General features: G+C 56.6%; 1 protein-coding gene across 9 annotated transcripts; it reads left to right on the top strand.

The window, feature by feature from the left end:
• Positions 1-948: 948 nt before the first annotated feature.
• Positions 949-21,325, top strand: SLC16A5 (solute carrier family 16 member 5). Of its 9 annotated transcripts, XM_006045226.3 has the most exons (8): positions 972-1,030; positions 3,663-3,728; positions 4,872-5,079; positions 6,634-6,787; positions 11,469-11,715; positions 14,858-15,001; positions 18,036-18,845; positions 20,178-21,325. In XM_006045226.3, the coding sequence occupies exons 5-8, from the start codon at positions 11,517-11,519 to the stop codon at positions 20,423-20,425; spliced, it is 1,401 nt and encodes a 466-aa protein (XP_006045288.1). In that variant the 5' UTR covers positions 972-1,030; positions 3,663-3,728; positions 4,872-5,079; positions 6,634-6,787; positions 11,469-11,516; the 3' UTR covers positions 20,426-21,325. The 9 variants fall into 9 exon arrangements, with proteins under 9 accessions (XP_006045291.1, XP_006045288.1, XP_006045294.1 ...); XM_006045231.3 differs by lacking the exons at positions 972-1,030; positions 3,663-3,728; positions 4,872-5,079 and adding exons at positions 5,148-5,419; positions 7,296-7,344; XM_025279488.2 differs by lacking the exons at positions 972-1,030; positions 3,663-3,728; positions 4,872-5,079 and adding exons at positions 5,148-5,419; positions 8,238-8,325.
• Positions 21,326-21,496: the final 171 nt, after the last annotated feature.

Genomic DNA, 21,496 nt, shown 5'->3' on the forward strand with positions numbered 1-21,496 from the left:
GCCACCAGGGACGCTTCCCCTTCCCATCCAGGTTGTTTTTTTTTTTTAATATTTATTTATTTAGTTTTGGCTTTAGCAGGCTTCCTTGACCCGCACGCAGCATGTGGGATCTTAGTTCCCTGACCAGGAATTGAAATCATGTCCCCTGCATCGCAAGGCGAGGCGGATTCTTCACCACCGGACCACCAGGGAAGTCCCCACCCAGTTTGTTTTTAAATGGACAGTTTTGAGCGTATCAGGGCAGCCCGGGCGGGGAGAACCATGGGCTCCAGGGCCAGGCTGAGTGGGGCCAAGAGGAAGGGTGTTGGGTGTGAAGTGAGGGCCCGAGGGGTGACATCTGAGCGTAAAAACGCACGTGGGGTGGGAATGGGCTAGGAGGCGAATCCTCAGGGCAAGCTGTCAGGCGTGTGGGCTGGAGTACTGGGATACGAATGTGCAGAACAGAGCCTGCCAGGGTGCTGGCAGAGTGTCCTGTGAACTCAAAGCCGGCACGGCCTTCCAGTGCAGCCCTGAAAAGTGAGATGCCTTTTTTTTTTTTTTTTTCGGCTGCACCACGGGGCATGTGGGATCTTAGTTCCCTGACTAGGGATCAAACCCAGGCCCCCTGCGTTGGAAGCAGAGAGTCTTAACCACCGGGCAGCCAAGGAAGTCCCCAAAGCGGGGAGGGTTTTGGAAGATGATTCTGCCATTTCAGGCAGAGAGGCTGAGGAGAGAGAGCTGTCAAGGCTCAGTGTGTGAGCTGTGTGGGCCTGAAGGGGCCCCAGCTTCAGGAAGAGATAAGACATCTGACCAAGATCTCAAAGGGAAGAGGCAGTAGAATTAAGCTCAGCTGGATATGAAGATGAAACCCAAGGGGAGGGAAGGAGGCCCTGCATGGGATGGAGTCAGAGAACAGAGGAAGGGCCTGGTCTGAAGAGGAAGCTGCTGTGGGCAGTGTAGGGACAGGCTCAGTTCCGGTGACAGTGAGAAAATCTCAAGGAGAACGGCTTGGAGCTCCAGAGACGGGGGTGGCGTGGAGGAGAGACTCTGGGTAAGAAAGGCAAAAGGAGGACTTCCCCGGTGGTGCAGGGGTTAAGACTCTGGGTCCCCATTGCAGGGGGCACAAGTTCAATCCCTGGTCAAGGAAGTTCCACCTGCCTTGCAGTGCAGCCAAAAAAAAAAAAAAAGAGAGAGAGAGAGAAGGAGAAAGCTGGAGAAGAGAGGACTCAGAGTGAGGGGACTGGAGTGGAGGGGAGGCCGGGGTACTAGATACCCCAACAGTAGGTCTCCAGCTATGGTCAGACTTGGCCCCACAGATTTAAGTTTAGGAGGATCTTTGGGGGAAATAGCGAGCTGGGTGGCATGGCACAGGCCTCTGGGGCCAACTGACAAGTTGATACAGGCCCTGGCAGAGGAAGGCAAGCAGGCAGAGGAGGGTGACAGGCAGAAGGTAGAAAAGGGACAGAGCTGGTGGAGTAGGGGAGGGGCCTGCGAACAGGAAGGTGCCCAGGGGCCCAGGGCCAGCAGTGCCCAGAAGAGCCTGATGGACTGTTCCCACTAACCCAGCAGAGGGCACTCTGTCCATGCCAAGGACACCGCAGGGTCACGGGCACAGGCCAAGACCCGGAGAGAGGGGCAGAGGGACCAGCATCCCATCCTGGAGCTTCCTAGTAAGTAAAATATTTTTAGGGACTTCCCTGGTGGTCCAGTGGTTAAGACTCCCAAAGCAGGGGACATGGGTTTGATACCTGGTTGGAGAACTAAGATCCCCCGTGGTGCATAGTGTGGCCTTATATATACATTTTTTTAAAATGATAATATATATATATATATTTTAAAGGATCCCAAGATCCTGGAATGAGGGACTGACTTGGGGTGGGAAATACTCCATTCCTTCACCAAGCCAATAAGGTAGTATCTGAACAAGTACTTAGAACCTCCTCCATACATGGTGACCCTTACTGTTATATTCTATGCTACACCCTGTGTTAAGGGCTGGGGCAACGTTGATCAACTGGGCAAGAAAGTTCCCTAAGGCTCAGGGAACTTAAATGTGGGAGACACACAACACTCAGCAGGATTAGGGCCTCAGCATGGGAGGTCTGGGAGGCCTTCCTGGAGGAGGGGGCTTCTAAGCTGACATATGCAAGTCAACCAAGGGCTGACCACGTTTTTTGTTATTTGAAAAAAAAGGTCATCAGGACAGAGTGTTTCAGGGAACGGAACAACTGGGCAGATGCAAAGGTCTCAGGCGGGGTTGGCAGATCTGCAGCAGAACATGGTGGTTGTTATTCTTAGTGATGTGTGGCAATTGCGTTATTCAATCCTAACTGTTTAGTCACTAAGTTGTGTCCACCTCTTTGTGGCCCCATAGACTGTAGCCCACCAGGCTTTTCTGTCCATGGGATTCTCCAGGCAAGAATACTGGAGTGAGTTGCCATTTCCTTCTCCAGGGGATCTTCCTGACCCAGGGATCCAACCCACATCTCTCGCACTAGCAGGCGGATTCTTTACCACTGAGCCACCAGGGAACCCAACTACTGACTACTTAGAATTAATTCCTAAAGGTTTATGACTTTGAGCAGCTGCCTCCCTCTCTCTTTGAGCAGATGCCTCAGTTTGCTTCTCTGAGTCCCTGGTTGCCCACTCCTCATTTTACAGCTGTGATATGCTCTAACAAAACCGGGCCTGGTGACCAGGCTGCACCCTCAGACCAATCCTTGGGTCAGAGTCACAGAGGAAGGCTGCAGGGATGACCTGTGGGAGTCACAGACCCTAGTTCTGAGCTCTGCAGCCACAGTGACTATGTCCCAACCTGGTGGGAGCTTTATTCTGAAGAAGTACCCAAAGTCTGGGATGGTGGAGGGGGTTTGCCCACAGATCTCTGAGTCTTATCTTGAGCAGAGGTCGAAGATTAGCATGGGGCTCCCCAGAGGACAGTGGGGTCCTGGGAAACCTAGTTTGATTTTTCCAGAGAGGGTAAGAGTCTCCAGGAAGTCCCTGGGCACTGAGTCCCTGGGTAGGGCCAGAGTACCCACAAACGGGGTGGAGGGCTACACCCAGCCTGTTCTGAGTACCCAGGGCAGGTATAGTCAAGTTCCAGGTTTCGGGTGAGATTCCTGGGACAGGGTCCCAAGTGAGAGTCCTCGACTTTGTGCAGAAAACAAGCCATAGTAAAGCGGAAGCAAGCTTATTTAGAGAAATACACGTTCTATAGACAGAGGTCCCTCTCAGAAGGTGAGAGGGGTTCCGGTGTATGGGTTGTTCATTTTTATAGGTTGGTGATTTCTAACAGGTAGAAGGATTATTCCAACTCTTTTGGGGTAGAGGCGGGGATTCCCAGGAATTGGGCCGCCACCCATTGTTTTGGTCAGCTTTGGAACTATCTTGACACCTGTGTCGTTTAGCGTATGCTAACCTGTTACAATGAGCACATAATGAGGCTCAAAGTCTATGAGAAGTTGAATCTTCCCCTATCTCGGTCCAATGGGTTCTAAGTAGTTTTTTTGCATTCTCAACGGCTGCGTAATTTGTGTGTGCGTGTGTGTGTAATACTTGGAATGATTGTGCCCTGCCCGCCTCCCCTCCTGTCTCACTGCCACCCACTACTGGGCCAGGCTGAGATAAGGGGTATCCAGATGGTGTAGATCCTGGAGTGTGACCCTCTTTTGTCCCCCACACAGGACCTCTCAAAGCCTGAGACCATCCCTTTGGGACCATGGGATAAACCTTAATCCCCTCCTCCCAAGGTTTGTATCCAGGGAACCTCAGGCTAGGATGAATATCCCCCAAGTAAGAGGCAATCCCAGCACTGTGGCTGTTGCCAAGAAAATGAACCACAGGCATAGATGTCTAAGATATGACTCACAACTCGATACAGTGTCTCTTACCTCACTCACCCAGAAGTTAAGCTATCCCAGTGGGTGGGAAGTGGTATCTCATTGAGGGTTTGGTTTGCATTTTCCCTGATGAATAATAATGTTGAGTATTTTTTCAATGGGCTTGTTGTCCATTCGCATATCTTCTTTGGAGAAATATCTATTCATATATTTCACCCATTTTTAATGGAATTATTTGTCTTTTTACTGTTTGTAAAAAGTATTTGTAAAAATTGTTTGGCTTTTTACGGTTGAGTTGTGAGAGTTCTTTATACATTCTCAATGCAGGTCCCTTATCAAATATATGATTTGCAAATATTTTCTCCCATTCTGAGAGTTATCTCTTCACTTTCCTGATGGTGTCCCTTAGAGCACAAAGGTTTTTAGTTTGGGGGCTGCACCATGCAGCATGCGGGGATCTTAGTTCCTTGACCAGGGATCCAACCCATGGCTCCTACAGTGGAAGCACAGAGTCTTAGACCGTCAGGGAAGTCCAAACGTTTTTAATTTTGATGCCATCCAATTTATGTGGATTTTTTTTTCCCCTAGTCACTTGTGCTTTTGGTGTAGTGTCGAAAAGAACCCATCGCCTGATCCAAGGCCACGAAGAGTTACTGCTCTGCTTCCTTCTAAGAATTTTTATAGTTTTAGTGTTGTGTTTTGTTTTTTAAACGGTATGAGGTAGCAATCCAACCACATTCTTTTACATGCAGCTATCTAGCACTGTTTGCTGAAAAGACTATTCTTCCCACCCTATACTGTCTCAGCACCCTGACGGAAAATTATTTGACTGTAAATGTAAGGGCTTATTCTCAATTCTATTTCACTGATCTATACGTCTACCCAGTAGTACCACACCATCTTGATTCCTGTAGGTTTGCACTAACTATACATTTTAAACAATACATATCAAGGCTTGGCTAGGTGGGAGAGGAGCGCGAGCAGAGGAGGTGGGGGCCCTCTGACCCGCTCCCAGGGCTGAGGGGGTCCACCCTCTTCTCTGCTCCTCGACAGCTGCCTGCCCGGCCTCCCCTGGATGTGGCCTTCAAAGCTCTAGGTTTTCACTGGGAGGAAGCTAGAGCCTCCCAAGAAGGAATCCCGCACCCTGGCCGCCCACGCGACTGCCGCTGGGAGGTGCCGTCTCTTACCCCAAGTTTTCTGCCTTCCATTCCTGGGGCCCTGGAATCAGAGCGGGAAAATCAAGAAGCTGGATAGTGAGCAGGTGGGCTACACCAATTACTTGTTAATTACATACCAATGGGCCCGTAGGCGCCGGGAGCCGGGCCGGGGCTGCTGGAGTGGTCCGGACCACTCGGAGGAGGGGGCGAGGTTGCAAGCAGGGGTGCCTGCCCCCGCCTCCCCTCTCCCCTGGGCCTGGTCCCGAGGCCTCCAGCCCGGCTCCAGGAGACGCGAAGGTGGTCCCGCCCACCCGCGCCCTGCGCCCGCCCCTCGGTCCCCGCTGCCGCCCGGCGTCCTGCCGCCTCCTCCGCGGGCGGGCTGGGCCGCAGGAAGGCGCACTAGGCGGGAGTGGAGCCGCCCCTCCGCCGGGCCCGTGCGAGCCGGTGAGCAGGCTCCCCGGGCCCCCCCCCCCCATGGCCCCCGAGGTGCCTTCCCTCGCCGGGGTCCCCGTGGGCGCCGTCGCGGACCCGCCCGGCCGGGGACCTCCGGGGCCCTTTCCCAACCGGTTGGGGGTGAGGATCCAGAAAAGCTCCTTGTCCGCGTCCCGCGGGCCGCTCCAGCCTGGAATGTCTGGGGACCCCCACGGCCTGGCGGGTGAGGGGACAGGCACCACCCAAGGCCTGGGCTGAAACCTCCACGGGGGACGCCGCCTGGACGTCCCAGAAGCCCCACCCAGAGGAGATCCGCCGTGAGGGGGAGGGTGGGAAGCAAGCCCTGTGGAAACTGATCCGGACGGCAGGGAATGTGCCAGGGTGGCAAGAGGTCATGAGGTTTCTGCTGCCTCGCCCATCCCCCTTGCAGGCCGTGGTCAGCCGGGGCCCCTGTCTGGATGGTGGGGGCACCTCTGGAGGCAGAAAAGGGAGGAGGGTGACCGGCTCCAGCTGGCCCACCTCTGGAACCGCCTTCTTCCTTCCCCGGCTCCTGCCAGGTCCAGGAATTTGAGGGCTTGTCCACCCCAAGCTCAGGCTGGCTCGCGCTGCTCCCCTCTTGGGCAGGAATCTCACTCCTGCCTGTCCTCTGCCCTGGGCTTCAGGCCTGGCATCCTGCCTGGTGTGGAGCCTGGGGAGGGAGGGGGTCTCCAGGGTCTGGCCATCCTTCCGCTGTTGGTAAAGCTGATGGTTCCTTGTTTTCCTCTCACCAGCTCTTCTGCCAGGAGAAGAGAGCAGAGGTCCAGGGGGAGGCCCTTGCACACCAGGACCCTAACCCCAGACCCCTGCGTGAGAGCATCACTGCCCTTTTTTGCTTGTACCTGCAAGCTCGGGCGGGGGTGGGGGGGGGGGCGGGGATGGATTCTGAGGGCCTGGCCAGTCTCCTGGCATAAGATGGGAAGCCCTAAAAAACAGACCGGGCAGTGTGTGTCATGGGAGAAGGACAGGACATGTCATCTAAACTTCCGTCCACACAGCCAGCTTTGGGTCACCTGGGCATGAAGACGGTCGTTCTCTCTGGGCAGCAGGTCCCTGAGGACTGAGGTCAGCAGCTCCCGTGGCAAGCTGCTCACCTCCAGTCCCAGAAAGTGAGAGTGAAGCGTCTCCAGCCCTGTCTCCTTCCTTGCCCCAACTCTATGCCAGGGGGTGATCATGACTCCTGGTTCCAGGTACAAAGGGAAGACGGCTTCTCTGCCGGGGCAGAGGTGGAACCAGAGCCCACACAGCCGCTCCGTTCTGCTTGAGTCTTCTGGAATGGACCTGCCTGCCTGGAAACCAGCTCACCCTTGTTCCTGGGCTTGCCTGCCCCCCCGGGGAACACAGGTGAGTCACACTGATATTACCTTTTGTGCTCAGGTGGAGGCTGGGTGGGCAGCTGTGAATAGGTCCCTCCCTGCTCATAGTGTAGAAGTGGGAGGAGAAATGCAGATGACAGCAATAAGCACTGAAGGATCCACTCCAGTTTGGTGTAAAAACTACTATTAAGGAGAAAAGTACAGGAAAGGGCCTTAGAGTTGGGGGTCAGCATAGCTTCCTGGAGATGCCTCTGGGGCTGATTCTTGAAGGACCGACTGGACTTCTGTCTGGCTGAGGATTTTGGAATCTCAGCAACCAAGTTCCTGAGGAGGGACCAGCTGGCTCGGGGAGGGGGTGCTGGAGGACCAACAGGAGAGAAAAGCTCTGCGCATGACCTGGGAGTTGTCTGGGGGCTGTATGGGAGGGCACAGCCTCCTTGGAGAAGGCCGAAGTCCGCAAGCCAGCTCCTAGAGGGAGGCCAGGGTAAAGAGAGAATAAATGTGCTTAGGGTTTCCTGGGCTCTCATTGTCCCCAGAGGCCTGGAGGGAGGAGAAACACGCTCCACTGAAAGGTTCCGAGGGAAGGTAGGTGCAGGGTGAAGGTCAGAATTCTGGACAGAGTTCACTGGAGGGGAGGCTCAGAGGAGTAATTGCTGATAAGGGCACCAGAGGCCTCTGCATGGAGGGGCAAGAGGCAAGGGCGATGGAGAGAGGACCAGAGCCGGGCAGGGGCTTGGGGGCCCCCACGTGTCTCCTCTTCCGTCTTCTTTCTCCCTGCCACCTCTGGTCAGAGACAGCCTGCTGCTCGGAATGGGCATGGGGGTGCCGGGGGTGGGGCGCCGTGGTGAGGGACCAGCTGGAGGGAAGGCTGATGACCCTTCTGGGAGGAAGGTGGAAAGTGGCAGGTCCAGGAAGACGGAAGGGCCGGGGTGTGTGGAGGAGGGGTGAGCATTGGAGCAGGGTGGGGAAACTTGACATTCACAGGCGGGATCAGGTGGCATCTGTGGCCTTTCTACTTGCTGAGGGAAGAGAAATCCTGGTAGGGGCGAGAGCCAGTTTGCTGGAGGAGGATCTGAGGTTTGCCCCCAAGCTTGGGGCCGAGCCAGGAGAATCAGGGCTGGAGGATCTCTAGGGCCAGTGTCCCGTGCAGGAGCCAGGAGGGCAGGAGGTGTTCCCAGCCCACACGCAGGACTCAAGGTCACACACACACTCACACTCACGCACACACTCACTCTCCCAGGCTAGGATGAATGGGCTACTCACCGTGGCAGGGCCCCTGGGGGTCCTCTGGGGAGGGAAGAGGCCTGTGCTGGAGAAGGGCTAGGGCTTGGAGCCGAGGAAGGAGGCAGTTAGGCTGGATCCAGCTTGGGTGCTGTGTTGAAGCTCCAGGGCCTGGGGGGAAGGTGTGGGGTGCCAGGCTGGGCAGGAAGAGGGGTTTTGTATTTCTGATAGTTTCCTGAGTTTCCATGGATCTTCAGGGCCTAGGGCAGAAAGGAGGGAGGCTGTGAAAACTGGAGCTCCCAGGATGGCTGGTTTCACCGAGACTGCTCCCACTGCCTGGCGTGGGTGAGGTTGGGGCCCCTGCAGGCCAGGGAGCAGGGGAAGAGGCAGGATGGAGGGGACTGGAAAAGGGCTTTGCATTTGGGGAGGGGGCTGGGCGTCGAGGCCTGGATAAGGCAGCTTCTGTGATGGGGGCAGTGACCCTGGTGGTGGCGAGGAACCAAGGTAGGACTGAGCCAAGGATGCGAGGGGGTGTGCGTTTGTCTGCATAGCATGTGGCCCTGTTTGTGTGTGTCTGTTTGTCTGGGTAGCACGTGTCTGTCTGTCTCTGGGATTGCCTGAGTGTGTCTGTGGGTGTGCTTCTGCGTGTGTGTGCGTCTGAGCATGTGTATCTCTGTGTATGTCTGTGCCCTCCTGAACGCATGACTATGTGTGTCCATGTGTCTCTGGGTTTTTCTGTGTGTAAGTGTGGGTCTGCATGTAACTCTGTGCTTGGGTGGTCCTGTGTGTTTCTCTCTGCCTGTCTATATAGTGTGTGTCTATGTGTCTGTGTGTGTACCTACGTAAGTGCACGTCTGTGTGTATAACTGTACCCATCTGTGTGAATGGGTATCTTTCTACTGATTCCTGTGTGACTGTGTATGCACGGGTGTTATATATGTTTGTATTCTTTGTATGTGCTTGTGCACCTTTCTACACATTCATGTGTGACTGTATGTTGTATGTGTTGTGTGTTATGTTTTCTGTGTGTTACGTGTGGTGTGTGTTATGTGTGAGTTGTGTGGTGTGTGGTATGTGTGTTGCATGGTGTGTGTGTTGTGTGTGGTATGTGTGGTATGTGTCTGTGCTGTGTGGTGTGTGTGTCTGTGTTGTGTGTGATGTGTGTGTTGTGTATGTGGTATGTGTGCTATGTATGTGTGGTATGTGTTATGTGTGCATTGTGTGGTATGTATGTGTGTGTATGTGTGGTGTGGTGTGTGTGTGTGGTATCTGTTGTGTGTGCATTGTGTGGTATATGTGGTGTGTGTATGTGTGCAGTGTGTGTGCAGTGTGTGTGCTGTGTGTGTTGTGTTACGTGTGTGTATGTGTGGTGTGTATGTGTGTGTGTGTGCTGTGTGTGGTATCTGTGTTGTGTGTATGTGTGCGGCGTGCGTGTGGTATGTGTAGTGTGTGTGTGTTGTATGTGATGTGTGCGATGTGTGTGGTATGTGTAATGTGTGTATGTGTGTTGTGTGTGATGTGTGCAATGTGTGTGGTATGTGTTGTGTGTGTATGGTGTCTGTGTATGTGTGGTGTGTGTATGTGTGCTGTGTGTGTGGTATGTGGTGTGTGTGGTGTGTGTGTGGTATGTGTTGTATGGTGTGTGTGTGGTGTATGTGTGTATGTGTGCTGGGTGTGTGTGTATGTGCGTGGTGTGTGTATGTGTGCTGGGTGTGTGGTGTGTGTATGTGTGCTGTATGTGTGTGGTGTGTGGTGTGGTGTGTCTGTGTGGGTGTGTGTGTGTGTGTGGTGTGTCTGTGTGTGTGGTGTGGTGTGGTGTGTCTGTGTGTGTGGTGTGGTGTGTGTATGTGTGCTGGGTGTGTGGTGTGTGTATGTGTGTGGTGTGTGTGGTGTGGTGTGTCTGTGTGTGTGGTGTGGTGTGGTGTGTCTGTGTGTGTGGTGTGGTGTGTGTATGTGTGCTGGGTGTGTGGTGTGTGTATGTGTGCTGCATGTGTGTGGTGTGTGTGGTGTGGTGTGTCTGTATGTGTGGTGTGGTGTGGTGTGTCTGTGTGTGTGGTGTGGTGTGTGTATGTGTGCTGGGTGTGTGGTGTGTGTATGTGTGTGGTGTGTGTGGTGTGGTGTGTCTGTGTGTGTGGTGTGGTGTGGTGTGTCTGTGTGTGTGGTGTGGTGTGTGTATGTGTGCTGGGTGTGTGGTGTGTGTATGTGTGCTGCATGTGTGTGGGTGGTGTGGTGTGTCTGTATGTGTGGTGTGGTGTGGTGTGTCTGTGTGTGTGGTGTGGTGTGTGTATGTGTGCTGGGTGTGTGGTGTGTGTATGTGTGTGGTGTGTGTGGTGTGGTGTGTCTGTGTGTGTGGTGTGGTGTGGTGTGTCTGTGTGTGTGGTGTGGTGTGTGTATGTGTGCTGGGTGTGTGGTGTGTGTATGTGTGTGGTGTGTGTGGTGTGGTGTGTCTGTGTGTGTGGTGTGGTGTGGTGTGTCTGTGTGTGTGGTGTGGTGTGTGTATGTGTGCTGGGTGTGTGGTGTGTGTATGTGTGTGGTGTGTGTGGTGTGGTGTGTCTGTGTGTGTGGTGTGGTGTGGTGTGTCTGTGTGTGTGGTGTGGTGTGTGTATGTGTGCTGGGTGTGTGGTGTGTGTATGTGTGTGGTGTGTGTGGTGTGGTGTGTCTGTGTGTGGTGTGTGGTGTGTGTATGTGTGCTGGGTGTGTGGTGTGTGTATGTGTGTGGTGTGTGTGGTGTGGTGTGTCTGTGTGTGTGGTGTGTGGTGTGTGTATGTGTGCTGGGTGTGTGGTGTGTGTATGTGTGCTGTATGTGTGTGGTGTGTGTGGTGTGTCTGTGTGTGTGTGTGTGGTGTGTGGTGTGCTCAGAGAAGCCCCTCGGGCACAGGCCTCTCCTCTGTGGGACGGTGTGCGGCCTCTTGGCGGTGAGCGCCGTGACAGGAGCGCTGCAGGGAGACTCGGGCTCCGCGCTCCGACGCTGCGGTGTGGCGCGCTTTGTGCAGCGGCTGCCTGCTCGGCGGCCCTCGCCGCAGCTGACAGGGAGCCTGGCTGTGCCCGGGGCTCTGGAAGCAGGAAGGCTGGTCGGGACGTTTGGAGAGGTGTCACTGTGCGCCTGTGGCAGCGGGACTGAGCGGCTCCAGACGGCTGCTCCGTCTACCAGCAGTTCTGGCGCGCTCGCGGGCGTGCGGCCACAGCTGGGCCGGGCAGTCCCACCTGCTGACCCCTGGATGACGGCACAGCTAGAAAGCGTTTGGCCCACCCGCCCAGGCCCACAATGGTTCACCTGCTGGCCCCTCCTGTCCCTCCTGCCAGGCTGGCTCTGAGAAGTAGGGGAAAGGCGATGCCAAGGCCAGTACGTGGGCCTCTGGCCACCTCCCAGGGGGCGGCGTCCCTCTGCTGTACCTGGTGCCGGGCAAGAGGAAAGGACGGGTCCAGCCACCAAGGGGCGGCGGCAGGGGCCAGGGCCAGCCGGCAGCTCCCTTCTGTCCCTTCCTCAGGCGACCTGGGCAGCGGTTAGGCTGTGGCCACAGCATTCGTAGCCGAGGATGTCCCAGGCCTTGGAGCGCTCCGAGGGCTGCTGGGCCTGGGTGGTGCTGCTGGCCTCCGTGGTGACGCAGGGCCTCACCCTGGGCTTCCCCACGTGCATCGGCATCTTCTTCACCGAACTGCAGCGTGAGTTCCAGGCCAGCAACAGCGAGACTTCCTGGTTCCCCTCCATCCTGACAGCCATGCTCCACGCAGGGGGTGAGCAGGGCGGGGAGGGACTGGGCGTGGGCTGGGGTGTGGGGAGGGATGAGAAGGAGCTCGGGAGGAAGAGAGGAAGCCACAACTTCTCCGGCCTCCTGGGTCCCTCTCTCTGGGGCCACAGGTTTCACCTGTGGCCGTGAATTCCTGGGATGTCATCTTGATTTCAGCAGGCCAGTTCCCCCGCCCAAGATCCTGTGGGGCTGGGCTGAGCTGGACTGGGCTGGGGACGGGCACAGGGCAGGGAGGCCCCCAAGATGTAAAGCTGGTCCTCCTGATGAGCATGGGAGGATCGAGCCAGACCATAAGAGTGCAGGGGCACACACCACAGAACAGCGAGGCTTCCCGCGGGGTGATCTCTCGGAAGCTCAGTTTTTCCCTCTGCCATTTGGGGAAAACAGCCAGCAGCCCCAGGCTGCCCACCTCCCACACAGGGTTGCAAAGAAGATCACAGAGTCCTGCCAGGTCTGAGAGCTTGGGCAATAGAAACAGCCCTGATCGGGGCTTCAGGACAGGAAGCGGGGGGCTGGAGAAGGACCCCAGGAGCAAGAGGGGGGCAGAGCAAGAACCCCATCTCTCACCAGGAAGCAGAGGGCTGTGGAGATGGAGGGCAGTCCCCTCAGTTCCTGGTTGGCTTCTCCAGTGATGGAAGGGCTCACCTTGACCCCAGGGAAAGAGAAGGGGCCCAGGTGGGTTCTCCACAATAGCCTTGGGCTCGCAGGCCTGCCCCCCCACTCCTGTGAGCTGTCCAGGGAGACTCCATGGCCAGTGACCTCTTGGGGGGGGCTCAACTTGACAGCCCGCCGGGCTCTCCTCACCCCTGTTTGCCTGTCTCAGGTGATCCATCTCCCCACCCTCCACTGGCACTGGGAGGGAAGTCAGACTGGGATAGAAGCCACCTTCACTGACATGACCCCTGAACCTGCTGCGTGGGGCATGGGATTGGGGCAAGGAGCAAGGCCAGGCCTGGCTCAGACCGCACAGCCTTTCAGCCAGCAAGCATGGGCAGTAGTGTGAATCTCAGATGGTTCCTTTTCTGCAACCGGAGAGAGGTCTGGGCCAGTGACTAGGAACCAGGCATTCAGTGGGGACCCCACTCCCCAGCCAGCTTTAGACTCACGCCCAGGAGGCATGCCAACATTCTGGTCAGCCCAGGACTCCTATAGGTCTGTCTTACATACACACACACACGCCTTTAGTCCATGCTCATTCAGAGTATTATGGAAATTTTTAACTTGAAAGTATCCTTGATCCTAAGTACCCCCCAAACCCACACATTTTAGAGATGAAGACAAGCCAGCACGGAGTATCCAAGGCCTTACCCGTGCTGTAGAGTGAGTTTGGGGAAGAAACCGTGCCCATGCAGAGGGAACATTTGCCTCCCAGTGCCCCACCCCAGCACCCTCTGCTATCTCAGCTAAGCTGGCACACATCCCAGCCCCCGCCCCACACACGATGACTCAGGGCTTTCCCCAATGTCACCTTTCCAAAGTCAGGTCAAAGTTTGGGGGTGGGAAGGATGTGTGGGTCAGTGGTCATGTCCATTTCAAAGCCTCGCCTCTCCCTCTGTGGCTGCCTCTCCTTGATTACCTCTGAGGATGGGCTGCTCACTTCCTCTGTTACTCTCATACTCAGACTGGCTCACACCCACACACCCTCTCTCCACACCAAGCACCCAAACTCACATTGCGTGTGCACACACACTTTCTCGGCTGCGCTCTGGGAGAGTTAACTCTGGAGAAACTTTACGGTGTGTATTTGGGAGGGCAGGGTAGGGTGGGGCGGGACAAGGTATTTGGCAAATGGGGCCCTCTGAGGTGTCAAGGAGCAGCCTGCCAGGACTGGCTTACTTCTACTCTGGGTCTGCACTGATGAGAAAGCAGCTCAGGGTAGAGGTGGGGGAGGACAGGCCTCTCCACCAGAAGCCAAATATCTAGTGATGTAAGACTTTGGTGGTGGCTGGAGGGAATGGGGGAGGGGAGAAGGTACTCCACATACTTTTCTCCAGAGGCTGGAGCAAGGGGGTGCAAGGTAGCCCAAGGCCCCGGGTTGCCCACCCTGAACAGGTTGAAGGATGGTGGGAGGGCTGTAGCCAGTCCTCCTGAGGGTGGGGGAGAGGGGAACAGGGAGTGGAGGTGCTCACCGTGATGTAGCCGCCCTGGGACTGTGGTCCGCTGAGACCGACCCCTGCGAGGGGCATCCACCCAGGTCACGATTTCACCCAGATGGATGCAGCCTCCGGTCAGTGCAGTGAAGGGCCTTAGTCTGTACCTCTGGGGATCCTGGTCAGGGTCAAACTGAATATTTGCAGCACCTCACCTCACAGCTGCTCAGACATCACCCAGCCTGACCTCTCAGCCTCTGCAGGGGGAAACCAAGGCCTGGAGAGGGAATGGCCTTGCTTGGCCTGTAGCCAGTCTTTAGCAGGGTGGGGATCAGAACCCAGGTGTGTGTGTTCCAGGGCTTCTGGTTTGTGCCTTTTTTTTTTTTTAATTGAGGGCTTCCCTGGGTGGTTCAGTGGTAAAAAATCCGCCTGTCAATGCAGGAGACGCAGCAGATTGAGGTTCAATCCCTGGGTCAGGAAGATCCCCTGGAGGAGGAAATGTTAGCCTACTCCAGTATTCTTGCCTGGAAAATCCCATGGACAGAGGAGCCTGGCGGGCTACAGTCCATGGGGTCGCAAAGAGTCAGACACGACCGAGTCAGCACGCACGCATTTATTATTACTTTTGGCTGTGCTGTCTTTGTTGCTCTGCAGGCTTTTCTCTAGTTGTAGCGAGTGGGGGCTCCTCTCTAGCGTCTGTGTGCGGGCTTCTCAACACGGTGGCTTCTCTTGTCGCGGAGCACAGGCTCCGGGGTACATTGGCTTTGGTGGTTGAGGCTCCCGGGCTGTAGAGCACAGGTTCATTGCTCTGTAGTTGTGATGCATGGGCTTCATTGCTCCACGGCACGTGGGATCTTCCTGGATCAGGGATCAAACCCGTGTCTCCTGCATTGGCAGGTGGATTCTTTACCACTGAGCCCCCAGGGAAGCCTTTAAGCCACCTGCTAGTTGCTCCTGGAACCCCCTCCCAAGCCCATTCTCTCCCTCCCTCTGACCTTGTCATTCAGCTGTCACCTGCTGCCTGCCTCCTCCCCACAGGCCCCCTCTGTAGTATCCTGGTGGGACGCTTTGGCTGCAGAGTGACGATGATGCTGGGTGGCGTGCTGGCCAGCCTGGGCATGGTGGCCGGCTCCTTTTGCCGCACCCTCGGCCAGCTCTACCTCACGGCAGGATTCATCACAGGTGACTGTCATTTCATTTTGAGAGTTACTGGGTAGGTACTGGGTACGAGACTGAAAAGGGCCAGGCGTGGTGAACAGGGCAGGCGAAGCTCTGAATCTCCTGGGGCTGCTCACAGCCACTCGAGGCAGAGGAACAATGAACAGATAAGTAACGAGGGTCAATCCTGACAAGTGCCCGAGAAGACAGGACAGCTGATGCCATGGTGTCCTCGTTCGGGTGGAGTTGGGCAGAGATTAGACAAGTAAAGAGGTGGAATAACTAAATCAGCCAGTGCAAAAGACACAGCAGGGTTGGGGGAGGTTGCTGCTTTTTTTTTTTGGCTGCGCCTGAGGCTTGTCGGATCTCGCTTACCGGACCAGGGATGGAACCCGCGCCCCCTGCAATGAAAGCATGGAGTCTTAACTCTGACCACCAGGGAAGTCCCAGCTTGCTGCTTTCAGCAGAGCTGTCAGGGAAGGCTTTGCAGAGAAGGTGACATTTGGCCAGAAGGAGGTGAGGCATCTGCCACCAGGCTCCCGGGGAAGAACATTCCAGAAGGAGCAGCAAGACCAAAGGCCCAGGAATGCTCTCGGAGCACTGAGGACGCGGATAGGGTAGAAGTGAAAGGGTCCCACTCTTTGCGACTCCAAGGACTGAATAGCCTATGAAATTCTCCAGGCCAGAATACTGGAGTGGGTAGCCGTCCCCTTCTCTAGGGGATCTTTCCAACCCAGGGATCGGACCCAGGTCTCCCACATTGCAGGTGGATTCTTTACCAGCTGAGCCACCAGGGAAGCCCAATAGGGTAGAAGCCCGTGAACAAAGGTCAAGGAGGTGGGGGGGGCGGGGGCAGCGTGGCTGCAGGGGAGCAGGCCAGATAGGGTTTAGTTCCTCAAAGGCTTTGTAGTGAGATGGGAAGCCCTACAAGGGGTTTGGGCAGAGAGACGTCATCCAGCCACAATTTGTGAAGAACTAGGTACTACCCTGGGGGCTTCCCAGGTGGTGCTAGTGGTAAAGAACCTGCCTGTCAGTGCAGAAGACATTAAGAGATGTGGATTCGATCCCTGGGTGGGGAAGGTGCCCTGGAGGAGAGCACAGCAACCCACTCCAGTATTCTCACCTGGAGAAACCCATGGACAGAGGAGTCTGGTGGGCTACAGTCCATAGGGTCCCAAAGAGTCGGACACGACTGAAGCAACTTAGCAGGCATGCATGCAGGCAGTACCCTAGCTGTGGTGTTGTGAGCACACCACAGGGGGCTAGGCTGGGAGCAAAGAACAGGTAGGGGAATGGTCATCACCCAGCCAGGAGCCAGCTACAACCTTAAACCAGGGTGGTATGATGGAGGCAATGGGAAGGGGTCTCGTTCAGGATTGCAGGTGAGGTACAGAGACGGACACCAGGGTGACCCAAGAGCCAAGGGTGATAACCAAGGGTGGAGTGGAAGAGTGGAGTGGCCGCTAACTACGATGGGGACACTAAGGGAAAAGCAGGTTCAAGGGCGAGTGAGAAGCTCAGGTTTGGACACACCTGGTCTGGCCCTGAGCTGGAGTGGCCAGCTGGGGAGTCCTGAGAGCCCCGGGATTCAGGTCTTGAGATGAGGTTATCACCTGCTGTCACTAAGGGAACGAGGGAGGAGGGATGATAAGGACTGGGGTCTGGGGCCCAGGACATGGACACTCCAGTGGTTTGCGGCCTGCGCAGGAAGAAGTGACAGAGAGGTAGAAGGAGAACCAGGAGAGTGGTTTCTTGACAAAGTGAGGAAAGTGCTTGAGGAGGAGGAGGAAGAGGGAGGGACCACCGTGAAGCCACTGATGGATCAGATTGAGCAGGCATCAGACTCCATCTGCGGCTTTGTAATGTGGAGGGCGGCAGCCTTGAGAATTCTGGAGCAGAGGTAAGAATGAAAGTCTGATTTGTTCAAAAGAGAACAACAGGGAAGTTGCCGGGTGGCCTAGGACGATTCTGGGCTTTCACTGCCATGGCCCGAGTTGGTTGGGAAACTGCGATCCCACAAGCCATGCAATATGGCCGGAAAAAAAAAAAAAAAAAAAGAACAGGAAGGAGGAAATTGAAAACAGTGGAGATAGGATTTCCAAGAAATTTTTATATAAGGGAGCAGAGACATGGGCTGTTATCCAGAAGAGACTGGGGTCAAGAGAGAGTTTTGTTTTCACAGGAGAAATCACAGTGGAGGAGAATAATCTATTAATAGTAAAGAGAAAATGGATGTGGCTGGGAGAGGGAAGTTGCTGGAGGGACGTGCCTTGAGCAGACAGGGTGCAGGGAGGAAGTGGAGGGTCGCCCTTGTCTGGGAGCACGGACTGTCCATTGCCACCGATGGGAAGGAAAGTTGGTCAGCTGGGAGTGATGGGAGAGGGGTTGGGGTGCACAGAGGCAGGCTTGGGGGGTCACCTAAGAGTGAGGGAGACTAGACGGTCGATGGAACTGCAGCGGCACCGTGGGAGGCCCGAGAGCCACTCTGAGGCGGGTGGTCGGGGCGCGGTAGTGAGCTTCAGCTGTGCGCAGAGTAGTTGAGGGCAGTGGCATTTGAGCTGTTAGGAGAGCAACTCTGGGGGAAGGGTATTCAGGCAGACAGAACGGCAGATGCACACGTCCAGTAAGTGGGAGCTTGGTGTCCAGAGGAAGAGAAAGAAACCAATGGGGCTTTGTGTGGTGAGTGGCCTGAGATGGCACCCAGAGGTGGCCAGAGGCCAGACCGTGTAGAGCCTTCCAGGGCATAGTAAATACTTTGGCTTTTTTCCTCCGTGTGAAGGGAAATCTCTGGAAGGTGTTAAGCAGGGAAGAGACTTCACCCGATTTAGGTGTTTGAACATCCCCTGGTGCCTTGCCCGTGGGAACAGGTGTGCCCCCCGGCAGCCTTGGGAGGGGAGATACTTCCAGGGAGGTGGTGCGGTGGGCTGATTCCATCTGAAACCCCTGGGCGCCTAGAAGTGGGTCTGGGCTGGAGCGGAAGGAAGACAGACCCGGGACGTGACCCCAGGGTCCCCACCCCGGGTGCGCCCTGGAGCTGGTCCCCCCTCTCCCTCCGCAGGCCTGGGCATGTGTTTCAGCTTCCAGTCGAGCATCACCGTGCTGGGACTGTACTTCACCCGCTGGCAGGTGCTAGCCAACGCCCTGGCCTCAGCGGGTGTCTCCCTAGGCATCACGCTCTGGCCGCTGCTCTCCCGTTACCTCCTGGAGGACCTGGGCTGGCGAGGCACCTTCCTCATCTTCGGCGGGGTCCTTCTCCACTGCTGTGTCTGCGGGGCCGTCGTGAGGCCCGTGCCTGCCAGCATGACCCCAGAGGCCAGAGAAGGCCTCCCCTCGCCTTCCAAGAGACCCTCGCGAGGCTGCCGGGCGGCATGTGGCCGGGCCATCCGGCGCCACCTGGCCTTCGACGTCCTGCGGGACAACGTGGGCTACCGCGTATACACGCTGGGGGTTGTCTGGATGATCCTGGGTTTCCCGCTGCCCCACGTCTTCCTGGTCCCGTACGCCATTCGGCATGGGATGGACGAACAAAAGGCAGCCCTGCTCATCTCCGTCATCGGCTTTAGCAACATCTTCCTGCGGCCCATGGCTGGGCTGGTGGCGGGCCGCCGGGAGTTTGCAGGCCACCGCAAGTACCTGTTCAGCCTGGCGGCCCTGCTCAACGGGCTCACCAACCTGGTGTGCGTGGCGTCGGCCGACTTCCGGGTGCTTGTGGGCTACTGCCTGGCATACAGCGTGTCCATGAGCGGCATCGGTGCCCTGCTTTTCCAGGTCCTTATGGACATCGTTCCCATGGACCGGTTCTCCAGCGCCCTGGGGCTCTTCACCGTCCTGGAGAGCATCTCCATCCTCATCTCCCCACCGTTGGCTGGTGAGGCCCTGGGAAGAGAGGGCAGGCAGGGGGTGGCCTGGGTGGGGTGTGTGCATGCCAGGTCGCTTCAGTCGTGTCTGACTCTTTGTGACTGCGTGGACTGAAGCCCGCCAGGCCCCTCTGTCTGTGGGATTTTCCCAGCAAGAATACTGAAGTAGGTTGCTATGCCCTTCTCCAGGGGATCTTCCCAACCCGGGAATTAAACCCTGGTCTCCCGCATTGTGGGCAGATTCTTTACTATCTGAGCCACCAGGGAAGCCCCTATTTGTGATTTTCTCAATCACCTCGGGGGACTGACCACAGCCCAGCTGGCGATTATGGTATAAACAGTCAAAAATAAGGCTTTCGGTACCAGATCTACCTCAGTTCTTTGTCTTTCCTCCTGTGCCTCTGTTCTCTTATCAGCAAAGTGGGGATGACAGTAGAATCTACCTCATAGGCTTGTTTGTGGGGATCACAGGTAATACAGCAAAGAGGTCCATAGAGAGCCTGGCATGTGGTAGAAGCCATGTACGTGTCATGTCTGCGGGTAACATCCTACTCCTCCAACTTGCTGCCTGAGGGCCCTGGGCAAGTCATGTTCCTTCTGTGAGCCACAGTGTCATCTGCAAAAACGCAGATGAGAACACCTGCTGTAACTGTCCCTCCCCCTGTGCCAGTCACCAGGCGGGCAGGGCTGAACACGGAGCACTGGTCCCCACCACTCAGGGCTCAGCCTCTGGTGGAAGAGTCGAGGATTGGGGCAAAGAGGCACCTTTGTGATCATGGTGGTGATTTTGTGCCGGAAGGGAAGCAAACAGATATGGAAGCAGAGACCCACTGGAGTGGCCGTGCTGGAAGCTGAGTGTGTGACATTCAGAGTAAAGCGGGGGGGTGGAGCCTGTGGTGCTGGGGGTGGGGTGGACAGCTGACAGCGTGCTTATCACAGTCAGCTGCCGGGGACTCCCCCCTTCCGAGTGTGGCACTGGGAGCCCAGTTTTCAAGGGAGTTCTCCAGGGTTGACGAGCAGGGAGAGCTGACGAGGGTCCAGGGCATGGCTGAACAGATATCCCAGACGCCACTGGCCCTTGAGTCCTTGGCCGCCTGCCACTGAGGGTGAAGGAGCCATGCCCTGAAGTGCTCTTCCGGCCCGAGGACTGGCTGCCCGGGCCAGGGCTGGTTTGCTTCTCTTTCCTTTCATTCAACAAATACCTAACGAATGCCAACGAGGTACCAGCTAGTGCTGGGGAGGCAGCTGGGACAGAACCCCTGCCCTCACAGTGCACATGGTTTAGGGGGTGCGGGGAGCTGGTACTCCCGGGCAGTGACCTGACTTGCTCTCTGTGCCACCAGGACTCCTCCTGGACACCACCAATGACTTCAGCTACGTTTTCTACATGTCAAGTTTCTTCCTCATCTCGGCTGCCCTCTTCATGGGTGGCAGTTTCTGTGTCCTGGGCAAGAAGGAGCAGCAGGGCCCATGGGCTGAGGCCAAAGGAGCTGTCCCAGAAGCTGCCCTGGAGCAGGGCCTCACCGCAGAGGACATGGATGGTCCTGAGAAGCGGCTGCGTGTCGAGATCATGTATGTGACCAGCGTCTGAGCCCTGGGGTCACTCACCTGTGTGACCAGCTTCTGAGCCCTGAAGTCAGCGAGTCCTGCCTCAGCCCAGGAAGGGGACGTCTGGCTACTTTGCCAGAGGCTGGGGTGAAGGGCTACCCAGCAGCCCTGACCCGAAGGCCATCCCGGCCCTGCAGGATGGGACTCAACCAGGAGCTGGGACCTCAGAGGTTTGCCGCCAAACACTCAGGGTTCCTTCCAACAAGCAGAATCCAGGAGCAGGTCCTCCTAACTTTTCCCTTGGGCACCAGAGCCCCTGGGGCCCAGGAAGGTGGGTCTGAGCCCAGCTCGGGTCTGTCGTGACCGGCTTGGCTCAGCTGCCTGCCTAATTTGCTGCTGCTACAGCTCAAGACACTGGACCCTCAAGTCCAGCCTGGATGCCTCCCATGTGATCTCTATCCATCACCCTCCAGACAGTTCCAGAGAGCTGCTCGCCCCTCCTCCGAGTCCCTCCTGCTCCCCCTTCTTCCCAGGTGGCCCAGCCCGTGCCCTAAGGGCTGCCCCCAGCACAGGTTGCCGGGCCCTATGCTGGAACCTTGGCAAGAGGGGCCTCGGGAGAGGAGTTGTGACAGAGGGCCAGGCGGAGGTGTGGGCCCGGATGCAGGGCGTGGACAGATTAAATGTCGGGTGGGGGCCCTGTGCAGAGAACTGTAGGGGAGCCCTGGCTTGGGCCCTAGAATCACAAAAGGCTGAGAGACCCCTGCCCGCTCAGGGTCTGCTCAAGGGTCTCCTCCCTCCTTGGCCCCTCCCTGCATCTCAGCTGGAAGATTAGTGTTGGGTGCGAGGAGCCAGCCATCAGATGTGGGGAGGAAGTGTTGCTGGGCAGGGCCCCAAGACCTCTGTGAAATGGAGCTGCTTTCGCAACAGAAGCTGTTTCACTCCCCTCTCCTGTCATTCTTTTCTCCCTGCTGTGTCAGAGGCGTCAACCCTGCGGCAAGGAGCCAGCTGGGCCACCCGCCAGGCCACCCCTGCTCCCCATTGGCCTGTGCATCCTGCCTGCAGGTCAGAACTCCACCCCCCCACCCCCCCCCCCCGCCCCGCGCACACACACACA

The sequence above is a fragment of the Bubalus bubalis genome, chromosome 3 (assembly GCF_019923935.1).
Source record: "Bubalus bubalis isolate 160015118507 breed Murrah chromosome 3, NDDB_SH_1, whole genome shotgun sequence".
NCBI classification, from domain to species: domain Eukaryota; kingdom Metazoa; phylum Chordata; class Mammalia; order Artiodactyla; family Bovidae; genus Bubalus; species Bubalus bubalis.

Coding starts and splice junctions, on each gene's coding strand:
- SLC16A5 (XM_006045229.3), top strand. CDS start 11,517: ATGTCCCAGGCCTTGGAGCGCTCCGAGGGCTGCTGGGCCTGGGTGGTG. Junction 11,716..14,857: donor AGCCATGCTCCACGCAGGGG/GTGAGCAGGGCG, acceptor TCCTCCCCACAG/GCCCCCTCTGTAGTATCCTG. Junction 15,002..18,035: donor CACGGCAGGATTCATCACAG/GTGACTGTCATT, acceptor CTCCCTCCGCAG/GCCTGGGCATGTGTTTCAGC.